The sequence below is a fragment of the Leptonychotes weddellii genome, chromosome 5 (genome assembly GCF_054177405.1).
Source record: "Leptonychotes weddellii isolate Sample4059 chromosome 5, ASM5417740v2, whole genome shotgun sequence".
NCBI lineage: Eukaryota > Metazoa > Chordata > Mammalia > Carnivora > Phocidae > Leptonychotes > Leptonychotes weddellii.
In genome coordinates, this window is record NC_138373.1 from 34,394,673 (window position 1) to 34,406,017 (window position 11,345).

Below are 11,345 nucleotides of genomic sequence, written 5' to 3' on the forward strand. Positions count from 1 at the left end.
CCCAGGGCAATGCCAGGTGCACAGACAGGTGGTGTGACATGGTAGAAAGGGTCAGGAGACAGGTCTGCATGGGCCCTTGGGACAGACGCCTGTCATCCCTGAGCCTGTTTCCCCGGACTCTAAAATGGTAATCATACTTGGCCAACCCTCTCCAGCCGCCAGGGCAGTGACCCTGACGAATGGCAAGCCGACTGTCAGCAAAGCGCGCCCTCTTCTCCCCTCAGACTTCCCTCGACGCCCGGGAACCCCTCTGCGCAGCAGGGCCAGGGTCCACGCGCCTCCTCGATCCACTTGCTCGGCCCGCGCACCTGCTGCTCCGCTCTGGTCCGGGAGGGCCGGGGATCCGTCTTCTAGGAGCAGGTCCTGGGGCAGGCACCTCAGTCCTGTCATGGCTCTCAGAGCCGACCGGTCGCTGCAGCATCCAGGCGCATAATGATGATGGCCCTGGAGCCGAGAGGGCTGGAGCCCAGGGTGTCCGAGAGGGCGCGTCCAGGTAGTCCCTGAGGCTCCAAATTGCGCCCGGGCCTCCACCGCCGCCGGCGCGTCCCGGGCGGAGCAGTGGTCCGGGGGCGGGGCCTCGGCGCTGGGCGGGGCTTCTCGGCCCCGCCCCCCGCCCGCTCCAGCCTGCCGGGTGGCGGGGCGCAAAGCAGAAGCCGGGCGCGGGCTGGCTGAGCGCGGCACCGGCCGGGATGCGCTCCCTCCTGCAGCCCCCGATCCAGGGCCTGGGCGCGGCACAACCCCATGGCAGGTAGCGGCGGCGTGGGCGGCGGGGCCGGAGGCGGCCAGGGCGCGGGGGCCGGGCCGGGGGCCGCGCTGCGGGCGCCCCGGGCGCCGCTGTTGCTCGCCGCGCTGGTGCTCGGCGCCTACTGCCTTTGCACCCTCCCGAGCCGCTGCCCGCCGGCCGCCCGCGCCCCTGTGCCGGCCCCCGCGCGCGCTGAGCCGCTCCGCGCGGTCGGCAGCCCCGGGGCGCCAGGCCTGCCTGTGGCCAGCGGCCCGGGACGCCGGCGCTTCCCGCAGGCGCTCATCGTGGGCGTGAAGAAGGGCGGCACGCGCGCCCTGCTGGAGTTCTTGCGGCTGCACCCCGACGTCCGCGCGATCGGCTCTGAGCCCCACTTCTTCGACAGGTGCTACGAGCGCGGCCTCGCCTGGTACCGGTGAGCGCCCGGCCTGTCCGCCCCGTCGGCTTCGGTGCGCGCCCTGGCGAGTGCCTTCGAACAACAGCATGTGCGCCCCTGGGGTCTCACTGGAGACACGGCGGGGTGAGGTATCCAGGGATCCGGGCTGAGACCAGCCTGGGTGGGGGGCCGAGGCTTGACCTCGGGGACACGATCCCCCTGCATTGGATTTTACAGAAAGGAGGAGTGGTCACTGGCCGGGGGCTCCCAGAAACTTTGAAAAGTCCAGGGAAAACCCTGGTTCGGGGTTAATGAGGGTTCTCAGCAAGACTGGAGAGGAGGAGTTTCGATTCCAGATGAGTAGTTGCAAGCTAGTGGGGTTTGAGGAGCATTAGAAACGCTTCACGCTCATCCACCCTTCCCCACTGGATCACTCTGGGAGAGCGTGTCTGACCTCTGGCCAGTTACCTCAAGAATTTTCCCTGCAGCCTCCTAGAAAGTGTCTGCCTCCTCCCCAGAGCCTCAATCCTGGGAAGAGGAATCCTTCTCCGTGGTTCTGGGGGTCTGGAGAAAGTGTGGGCTTTATTTAGAAAGGAGGAAGAGGTGGGAATTGGGACCCCAGCCTCATGTCAAGGGCTCTGTAGCTGCCCTGCCACCTAACAGGATGGCCTTGGGGTGCCGTGGCAGAATGTGGGGGAGCACCCTGTCCTGGCTGAAGCAGTGTGAGGCCCTGCCCTCTGCCTCCTTCAACTGTGCAAAAGCCTGCCATGGTGCCCTGTCCCTTCCTGCGGGGAAATGAGGGCTTCCAGATGGAGAGTGAGTCACCCCACTCCCTGTAGCTCTCACCTCATCCCCAAGTACTGGGCAGAAAGGACCCAGCCCAAGGTCACCTGGGGAACTAATGGGGAGTGCAGGGTGGCAGGACCCAGACTCTTGACTCCCGGGTGCACCAGTTTCCTCTTCCCAGATTCCTCTCCCCCCCAACCCACCCCACACCCAGCCGAACCCCGCCCACTCCTATTTATTATCTTTGCCTTTTGCATTAAAACCACTCATGGGTTTGGAGGGGCCCCAGTGAGAATGGGGATGCTGGGTCCTGAGCTCTGAAGGGTTGCTGCTGTTGGGGGCCCTAGGGAAGTCGGGTGGTGATGGGGAAGCAAGTCCATCCTTGGACCCAACTGGCTGAGTCCCAGCATCCTCGATGCTCAGGGAGAGACAGCTACCCCACTCCGACAGTGCTGCAGCTTCCAAAAGCATCCCTAATCCCTCACTGCTCTGCAGAGGGAGATGAAGAAGAGGAGGAGGGGCGGGGGGTGGAGGACACACTGTTACCTATGGCGCACTTCAGAGCTTTGACCAAGGAGCTGTGGGGAGGCGCTGAGCTGGGCTAATGAGGGTCTGTAGCAGTGCTAGTCCCCCACGGTTCTCAAAGAGCCTGGGGTCCACAGGCCCTGTCTAGCCCCTCCCTGGGTGCATGCTCCAGTGCCAGGGAGGGTGAGGCACCTCAGAGGCAGCTGGGCCTGATTTTCAGCTCTGGGGAGGTGTTCTTGGGATCCTGGAGTGCCTGAGGTGGGACCGGGGAGATTCAGGAGCATGTCTAACTCTGGTAGAGAAGAGACTTTCTCCTTTCTCATTTTTAGAGCCCCCTCCCCTGGGGGGAGGGGTGGAGGCAGAGGGTGCAGAGGGTCAGGTCCCAGTGGCCTCCATTAATCCAGAGCTGTCTCTCAGAGCTGGCTAGCACCGACCCTTCGCCGGCCAGTGCAGAGCCAGCAGGAGCCAGGCTGGCTGAGCTTCTGGGGTGCGTGCGTCCAGGTGCCCCCAAAGGGACTGTGGCCGTGTACTGACAAGTGTGGAGGTGGGCTTGCTGTGCTCACAGCTGCCCTGTGCCTCTGGGCCTGTCTGTCCTTTCCACCAGCTGTGAGTGTTCAGTGAGCCTCTGAAAATGCCCATCCCTGCCTCAGTTTCCCCTAAAGCAAAGAAGTTGCCCCGCCCCTGGGCATGGTCTGGCAGTGTTGTCTGCTCTCAGGACCCTGGGTTGGGCCTCCAGTGAGTGCAGAGCCCTGTTCTGGGGAGGGGGTTGGGGCAGTGAGTAGAGGAGGAGTGGCTAGCGCCCCCAGTTGAATTTTTGGGACCCTCCCCCTCCTTACCCACAGGGCTGTGACCAATCTCATTTCAGGCAGTGGCTTCGGTCCTTCCCATGGGCTGCTCAAAGTTGTTGCCTCTTCCTGGGCTCCAGGAAGTTCATCTCACAGGCTCTTGAAGGTCCTCTGTCTTGGGGACTGTGACCCTCAAGTGCCCCCAAACTCAGCATTTTTACTTTATTCACTCACTCACTGAATACCTTCTGCTTGTCAGGTGCGAGGGTCGCACAAACACCCCAAAGTCTCAGTTCAGGAGGGAGGAGGGGCAGGTGGGGGCTCTACTTTGATCATAGCATTTTGGAAAAGTGAAAGGAGATGGGGAAGGATGCAGGTGGGGGAACCCCCCTGGCTCTGGCAGCCCAAGCAGCGAATGCAGGAGCAGTGAATTTGGGGTCTAAGTATGTGGGGGGAGGGATCCCGGCTTCTGTGGGATTTATCTCTCCCTGCTCACTTGGAGAGAGGCTCATGTGACTGGGCACTCAAGGCCCCCACTCCCCCCAGCACTGCAGGGTTCCACACAGAAGCCAGGACTGGTTTCTGCTGGGTCCCAGGCCTGGCTGGATGGGGCCCAGGAGAGGTGTGGGACCAAGTGAGCGGGGCTGAGGATGAGGGAGAGTCGCCCAGGGCTGGATTGAAGCCGCAAGGAAATGCAGACCAGATGAACTTGGTGGGGGGGGGGGGTGGGTCCATAGAACAGCTTGTCAGATGTTTGCTGTGTGGGGGTCAGAGCCTTGCTCCTCTTCTCCTCCCCAGTCTCTCCCACCCCCCAAAAGTCCCCATCCCCACCCTACTCCACTCCCTGGGCCAGGCCTGGGGAGAGTCATTGATCCAAGGATCTCAGAGCTCAAGCTGGTGTATGGCAGGAGTGGGCCAGGGAAGTCTGCAGCCCCTGCCCATCCCCACTCCTCTCCATGGTAGGTCCTGAGGCACCTCTTTCGGCTGCTCCTCTGACTTCCTTGGAGAGACAGCAGCAGTAGGTGCTGATGTCCCCTTACCTCTTCCTTGTAGCCCCCCTCCCCACCAGGAAGGAGCCAAGGGGAGCAGGATATTCAGAAGCCGAAGTGCAGAGTCTGCTAAGGGAAAGATGGTGCATCTCTGGGGTCACTGGGTGCCTGGGGGATAGAAGGGATGGAAAGAGTGTGTGGAAGATGGGGGGGGCATCCCCTGAGCAATCCGGGCTGTTGTCTTCCCTGAGGAAGGTGATGAAGGGAGGGACAGTGACTTCTTCTTCTTCTTCTTCTTTTTTTTTTTTTAAGATTTATTATTTATTTGGGGTGTGGGAGGGGCAGAGGCAGAGGCAGAGGGAGGGAGAGTCCCAAGTAGACTCCCTGCTGAGCACAGAGCCAACACAGGGCTTGATCTCATGATCCCAAGATCAAGACCTGATCCGAAACCAAGAGTGGGACACTGAACTGAATGCCCCAGCCAGCACCCCAGGGACGGTGGCTTCTGATTGGCCTGGCACACCGTGTCTTTGTGGGTCTCAGCAGTGAGGCTCAGTGCAGGGAGAACTCCTTTCCCTCTCGTGAGCCCTACGTCTCAGCCCTTGGTGTTTTCACCAGCCAAGATCTCCTTGAACTTATCCCTTTGGAGGGAGAGGACTGGGGACTATTCCCAACTGTACTCCCAGTGGCAGGAGGCAGGCTGAGGGGTGCAGGGGCTTTGGGAGCAGAATCCAAGCTGACCCCAGCTGCAGCCCAGGGTTGTGGACTAACGTCCCCCCTGCCCTTCCTGCTTCCTCCCTGAGCCTCTGTGTGCCTGCCTATCAAATGCGGCAGTGAGCGGCATGGAGGGAATCCCAGCCCAGTCATTCATGAGATGGGAGAAGCAGAGTTGTCCCCATCGCTTCTGTAGACCAGCTCTGCCTGGAGCCTGGTTTTGAGGGAGGGGGGAAGCTCCCATAGCTAGCAGACGGTGCAGCCCACCTGACCCCCCAGAGCCCCTGGGGGGGCGGTGTCAGGGAACCAGTGGCATGCCCTGGACTCACATGTACATGTTCCTGTCCTACCACTAGCACCCTCCAAGCTAAGCACCCCACCTTGTGGGTCTGTGCATCTGCATGTCCACCTGGCCTGAGTTTTGTTGGGGGTCTGAGCAGAAGGAGGAGACTCAGGCCCAGCCTCCCAGGGGCTTGCGTCTGGGGGTCCCCTAGGCTGGACGGAAACCTGAACTCCACCCTTGGGTCAGTTCCCTGGCTGGGGCCAGTCCTGGGGGCTATGGGCCAGGTAGGGGCAGCTCCCTCAGAGGACAGGAGGTGGGGCCAGCCCGCAGAGACCTCTCCTCCCTAGCACAGGTCCTAACAGCCTATGCCTATGTTGACCTAGTTCCTGGCCCTCCCCCAGGGCTGTTTGCTCAGCTGGCCAGGCCACACCCTGCCCTGCCTCACCCTGTACTACCTGGTTGGCAGGTGTGGCCTCGAGACACTGCTCAGGGTACCTGCCCCCCTGGGCCGGCAGGGTGGGCTGCCCCAGGTTTGGGTGGTCAGGGGGCTGTGGGGCGGGGAAGGCAGGTGGGGCTGTGTGGGGGGAGACTCCCCCCAGAACAACTCCCCCAGAACCTTGGGATGGGATCGGTGCTCCCCTCCCCAGGCCAGAAATGCTGCAGCTGCAGCCTGGCACTCTGGGGTGTAAGCCTGGTCTGGGAGGCCCAGGCAGCTGGGAGACTTGGGATGGGTCCGGAGGCCACCGCACTCACTGTTCTTCAGTGTGCAGTGGATCCATTCTGATCCAGTCCAGGTCAGTGAGAATTAGCAGGGCTATAATCAGAGGCCGGAGAGGCTGTGCAGGGGAGGGAGGGGGAGAGGGGGCAGCTGCCCTTTGTTGGGGACACTTGTCAATAATTAACGGTCTGATGAGGGGATGCCATCAGCCACTTACTGAAAGTGTGGTGTGAGGTACTTACAGGGCAGTGGCCTGTGGGGCGGGGAAGGCAGGCGGGGCTGTGTGGGGGGAGGTCCAGGCCGCCGGCCTTGGGAGAACTGGGTCTGGGGCCAGAGCCCCAGCAGTGTCAGGTGTGGGCACAGTCTAGTTCTGGGAGGGGGGCAGGGAGCCTGTGCTGGGGCTGGGGGTCCTCACGGCCTATATCCAGGCTGCCCACCCAAGCATGTAGGATGGGTGGGTTTGCTGGGGAAGGCTTGCCCACCTTGGAGGTTTGGGACATCCCTGGAGGAAGGCGAGGTTAGTCCTGGGTCCCTGGGGACCAGTACCCGCTCTCACCTACCTCTCCTCACCCCCGTGGCCCAGGAGCCTGATGCCACGCACCCTGGACGGGCAGATCACCATGGAGAAAACCCCTAGCTACTTCGTGACTCGGGAGGCTCCTGGCCGCATCCACGGCATGTCCCCAGACACGAAGTTGATCGTGGTGGTGCGGAACCCCGTGACTCGGGCCATCTCCGACTACGCCCAGACTCTCTCCAAGACCCCGGGCCTGCCCAGCTTCCGTGCCCTGGCCTTCCGCCATGGCCTGGGCCCCGTGGACACAGCCTGGAGCGCCGTGCGCATCGGCCTATACGCCCAGCATCTGGACAACTGGCTGCGCTTCTTCCCCTTGTCCCGCTTCCTGTTCGTCAGCGGTGAGCGCCTGGTCAGCGACCCGGCTGGAGAGGTGGGCCGTGTGCAGGACTTCCTGGGCCTCAAACGGGTGGTCACGGACAAGCACTTTTACTTCAACGCCACCAAGGGCTTCCCCTGCCTCAAGAAGGCCCAGGGGAGCAGCAACCCGCGCTGCCTGGGCAAATCCAAGGGCCGACCCCACCCCCGGGTGCCCGCGGCTGTGGTCCAACGGCTGCGGGACTTCTACCGGCCCTTCAACCGCAAGTTCTACCAGATGACTGGCCAGGACTTCGGCTGGGACTGAGCAGGACAGGCCAGCCCGTGTGGACACTCAGGAACCTCAGTTGGTGCCCGTCCCCTGGCCAGAACAGCCCGTGTACAGATGATGGGTGGAGGAAAATATTTAAGAAATAAAGTTTGGGTCTGTGTTCTTGAGGGTTGCAAGGTGGGGGTTGGAGGGGCCACCGCACAGGAGAAGGATCATCACACCAGCTCCCATACGGGACACTGTTCATATGCCAGGAGTGGTCCCAAACCCAGTCCTTTTACAACCCTTGAGATGCGCAGTGAGCTTGGCCGCATGTGACAGATGAGCACCTGAGGCTCAGAGAGGTTTAGGGCCTGCCCAGTGACACAGCTTCAACATGGTGATTCTGGAAGTGGCCCTCGGGCTCTGTGGTCAGCCCTGGGATGCTGAGCTATGTTGTCCCCATGTTCTGGATGAGGACATGGAGGCCCTAGGTGGCCCACTTGAAGCCTAGGGCAGGATTTAAGTTGGATCTATCCAACTCTTGGGGCTACACCCATGACCCCAGCTAATTCCACATCTTAATGCCCATTGGATGCTTCCTCCTGGAAATCTGGTGAAATTGCCCAACAGTGAGTGTGATTGGCAGGAGGTGGTGGTTCTAACAGCCTCCAAGCAGCCGGGACAGTCTGGCACCACGCACCCAGGCACTGCCCACCCTTCAGACCCTGCACGATCTATAGGACTGCCCACTCTGGGTCCCACACCCTCCCCCGGGCCCTGGATGCCCCAGTTCTGTGTGTGACAGGCTCTCTCCCCTGGGGCATGGGCAGGGGCAGATGCAGCCCAGCTGCGTGCTCAGCTCCTGAGTTAGGCCCGACTGGGCCGTGCTCCGGGGCCCCAGCTACTCCTCCCCCTGGGAGTGCAGAGGCCCCTTCCAGAATGACTGCTCCCAACCACAATGCTGCCTGCCAGGCGTCCACAGACTGCCACGACAAGGGCCTCCAGGGACCCTTAGGCCCAAGCCTGGCCTGGCCTGGCTGTGTTGGGCCCTCCCGGGACGTGGCTGCATCCTCTGCACCCCAGGCCTTGGGTCCCTATCAAATCCTTGGCCCTGCTGTGGCCTTTCCACCCTGGGCTACTTGCAGCAGCTGTGCGTCCTCGGCCCCAGAGCCGAAATGAGGGAGGATTTCCAGGGGAGCGGCAGCGCCCTTTCTGGCTGACTGTGAACCAGTGACCCCATCAGGCAGGGCAGCTACTATCTTTGTCACATGACCTCGCGGGTGGTACGGACCTGGGGCCAGCTGAGAGAAGGCGCAACCGGACGTGGGGAGGGAGATGGGGGCCTCTGTGCTCCGCAGCCCGGAGTCTTGCCCCTGTTCCTGCCGGTTCTGGGCCCAGAGGACACTCCTGTCTGGCCTGTCCTGAGGGGCCAGCACTGTCTCTAGGCTCTGCCATTGGGGTCAGGCCAGGGGCCGGGCTGGGGGCTGCTCCCAAGAGACCTTGCTGGAAATGTGGTGGGCAGATGTGGGCACGATGTTCCTGTGGCCTCCTCCCCAGCTCCGACCTCTGATGTGGGTGCCAGGGGGCTGGCCCAAGTTGCAACAACGATGAGGAGGAAGGAATCGCTGCTGGGTGGCAAACCCTGGGCTTGGCGGCTCCTGCCCGTTCCCGGGGCTGCAGCCTCACTTAGTGACCATGTGGCGCCCTGCCCCGGGCGGCACGGGCGGGAGGGGAGGCTGGAGCCTAGTTCCCAGCCCAGTCCATGCCTGTTTCTCCTTCTTCCCGGACACACCCTTGTCCAGACGTCCACCAGCTCATGCCTGGATGGCTTTAGGACACCGCTTCTGTTCTTCTGCAATGAGCTTCTTAGCTTGCACGGCAGCCTGAGGGGTGTCCTCCGAGTAAACCAGATCCCATTATTTTAAAACACTCCAGTCTGCTCCCCCCACCCCCACTGCCTCCAGAATGAAAACCAGATGCCTGACCGCAGCTGTGCAGGCCCTTGGAAGCCTGCCCCCGCCCCCCAGCCTGCACGCTCCTCTCACCCCTGAGCTTCTGCCCCTGTCAGCTCTTTCCACCTGCCGTGGCCCGGGTCCCCTTTGCACATGCTGTTCCCTGTGCCTGGAATGCCTTTCCCCACAGAAGGTGCAGACAGAGAGGGAGCCGGCCTCAGAAAGGGGTGGCTGTGCTCTCACACTGGGCTCATTTCCTCCCCACACTTGGAGTCTGTTTCCTGAGCTCGCTGACATGACCCACTTTTCCCTTCCTGAAGCCTCTTGGAAGCAGAGCTGTGGGAGTTGCTCGTTTGTCTGGCTTTGGTGCCCAGAAGGCAGACTGGAAACAGTGAGGAGAAAGGGTGGACTGGCTGGTTCCGGTCATCCCCCTCCCAGTGGAAACGGGGCCTGGCTGCCAACGCCCAGAGCCAGGTGCCCAGCTGGGGCTCAGAACACACTGAGGGCAGATGTGGTGGGTCCTCCCGGCTGCATGTGGGGGTGAGTCTCTGTGGGAGAGCCATCGGCCTTTAATTAAAGTCCCTAAATTGTTTCCCCAGCTGCTCAGTGGGTTTTCCATGTTGGAATGTTCCAGAGGGGTAAGAAATGCTGATTCAGTTACCTTCTTCCTGTTCTGCTCCGTGGAGGAGAAAGGGCCTGGGGACTCCTTCTGCACTCCTCCTAAGCCAGCCGCACTGGGATGGGGTGGCTGGGACTGGGGATCCTCACCAGTCCCAGGCCTTTGGGCCATGGTTGGTAGAGGCTGGGGGCCCACCAGGACCAGGCAGGTGCACCTGGTTTGGGGGTGAGGACAGTGTTCTTTACCCTGCACCTTCCGCCCGCGGCCACTGGGAACCCTGAGCAGACCCTGGCCTGAGTGGCCTCCATGCCGGGCTAGAGGCAGGGGAGCTTTGGGCCCTGGATCTGCCCTCCCTGCTGGCCCAGCAGTACGTCCCTATGATGAATCTTCATTCCGGATGAGGAGAGGGGACCCAGAAAGTGCCCTGCTCTCCTCCTTATCCTTGTACCCACATCACTGGAATGTTCACCAGCTACAAGGCTGTCACCATGCATGGGGCCTGGCTCCCTCCCTCCCCTGGAGGATGCCGGGAGCCCATCTGCAGTGACCTACTGGCTCTTGTCCTCCCGTGAGGGGGTCCCTGTCTCCAGGGCTGGAGGGCCTGCTTGCTCCCCTCCTAGGCTTCTAAGACTGGCTGCAGGGCAGTCCCAGGTGTTGGAGGGGAGGCTGGAAGGAGGGGTACCATTCTGGGCAGCACCTGTGAGCCCCTTTCAACCAGGAGCAAGGGTGCTTTGGGGAAAGGCCTGGTCCTCCGGGTCCCCATGGCTGGTCTTCATGTCGCAGAGTGGACACTCTCAGAACCTGTCCCCTCAGCCAGAACCAGAGGCCCTTCCCAAACTTTAGATGGCGTCTTTCCTGGGAGCTCCTTGCTCCTATTCAGGAGCTCCTGGTCTTAGCAGCCACATCGCCACCAGGACGGGCCCAGAAAAGCATGCAGACCCTCGATGCTTTCCTCTGGGCAGCCGTGGCAGCCTCCAGACTCTGGATGCCCTCTGCAGCCCGCAGTCCTTCGTGCTCCTCCCCAGGGCCCTCTGGTTCCAAAGTCACTCTTTCTCTATTTCCTACGTGTCTGTCTTATGTGAGCTCCCCGAGGAGAGGGACCACTCTTCAAATAACCAGAAAAACACAGCATGAACTACAGAAGCTGTAGGATGCAAGAAAGGGCAGCCCTGGGAGAGGGGTGGCCTGCCTGCCGCCTTCAGGAGCCCAGCCATGCCCGGGCAGGGGGTACCCTGCAGGTGTGAGGCCGGGGAGGCAGTGGTCAGGCTGTTTAAGAAAAACCATGAGTTGGGCGCCTGGGTGGCTCAGTTGGTTAAGCGACTGCCTTCGGCTCAGGTCATGATCCTGGAGTCCCTGGATCGAGTCCCGCATCGGGCTCCCTGCTCCGCAGGGAGTCTGCTTCTCCCTCTGACCCTCCCCCTTCTCATGTGCTCTCTCTCATTCTCTCTCTCTCAAATAAATAAATAAAATCTTTAAAAGAAAAAAGAAAAACCGTGAGTGTAAAGCAGGCCCTTCATGTATGTACCCGGAAGGTTTACAAACCGGTGTACAGATGAGAACGCGCACAATGTCCACGGCCGCATGACTCACAAGAGCCAAAGGTGGAAACATCCACAGAAGAACAGATACACAGAACGTGGTCTCCTCATGCACTGGGTTCTTCTTCAGCCACGAAAAGGGTTGAAGCTCTGATACGCATCACAGCATGAACGCA

At 61.6% G+C, this 11,345-nt stretch overlaps 1 protein-coding gene across 1 annotated transcript; it reads left to right on the plus strand.

Annotated features, from left to right (window-relative positions):
* The first annotated feature begins 741 nt into the window (after window positions 1-741).
* HS3ST6 (heparan sulfate-glucosamine 3-sulfotransferase 6) lies at window positions 742-7,225 on the plus strand. The gene is made up of 2 exons (XM_006741943.2): window positions 742-1,154; window positions 6,499-7,225. The coding sequence occupies exons 1-2, from the start codon at window positions 742-744 to the stop codon at window positions 7,112-7,114; spliced, it is 1,029 nt and encodes a 342-aa protein (XP_006742006.2). The 3' UTR covers window positions 7,115-7,225.
* The last annotated feature ends 4,120 nt before the right edge of the window (window positions 7,226-11,345 follow it).

Coding starts and splice junctions, on each gene's coding strand:
- HS3ST6 (XM_006741943.2), top strand. CDS start 742: ATGGCAGGTAGCGGCGGCGTGGGCGGCGGGGCCGGAGGCGGCCAGGGC. Junction 1,155..6,498: donor CGCGGCCTCGCCTGGTACCG/GTGAGCGCCCGG, acceptor CCCGTGGCCCAG/GAGCCTGATGCCACGCACCC.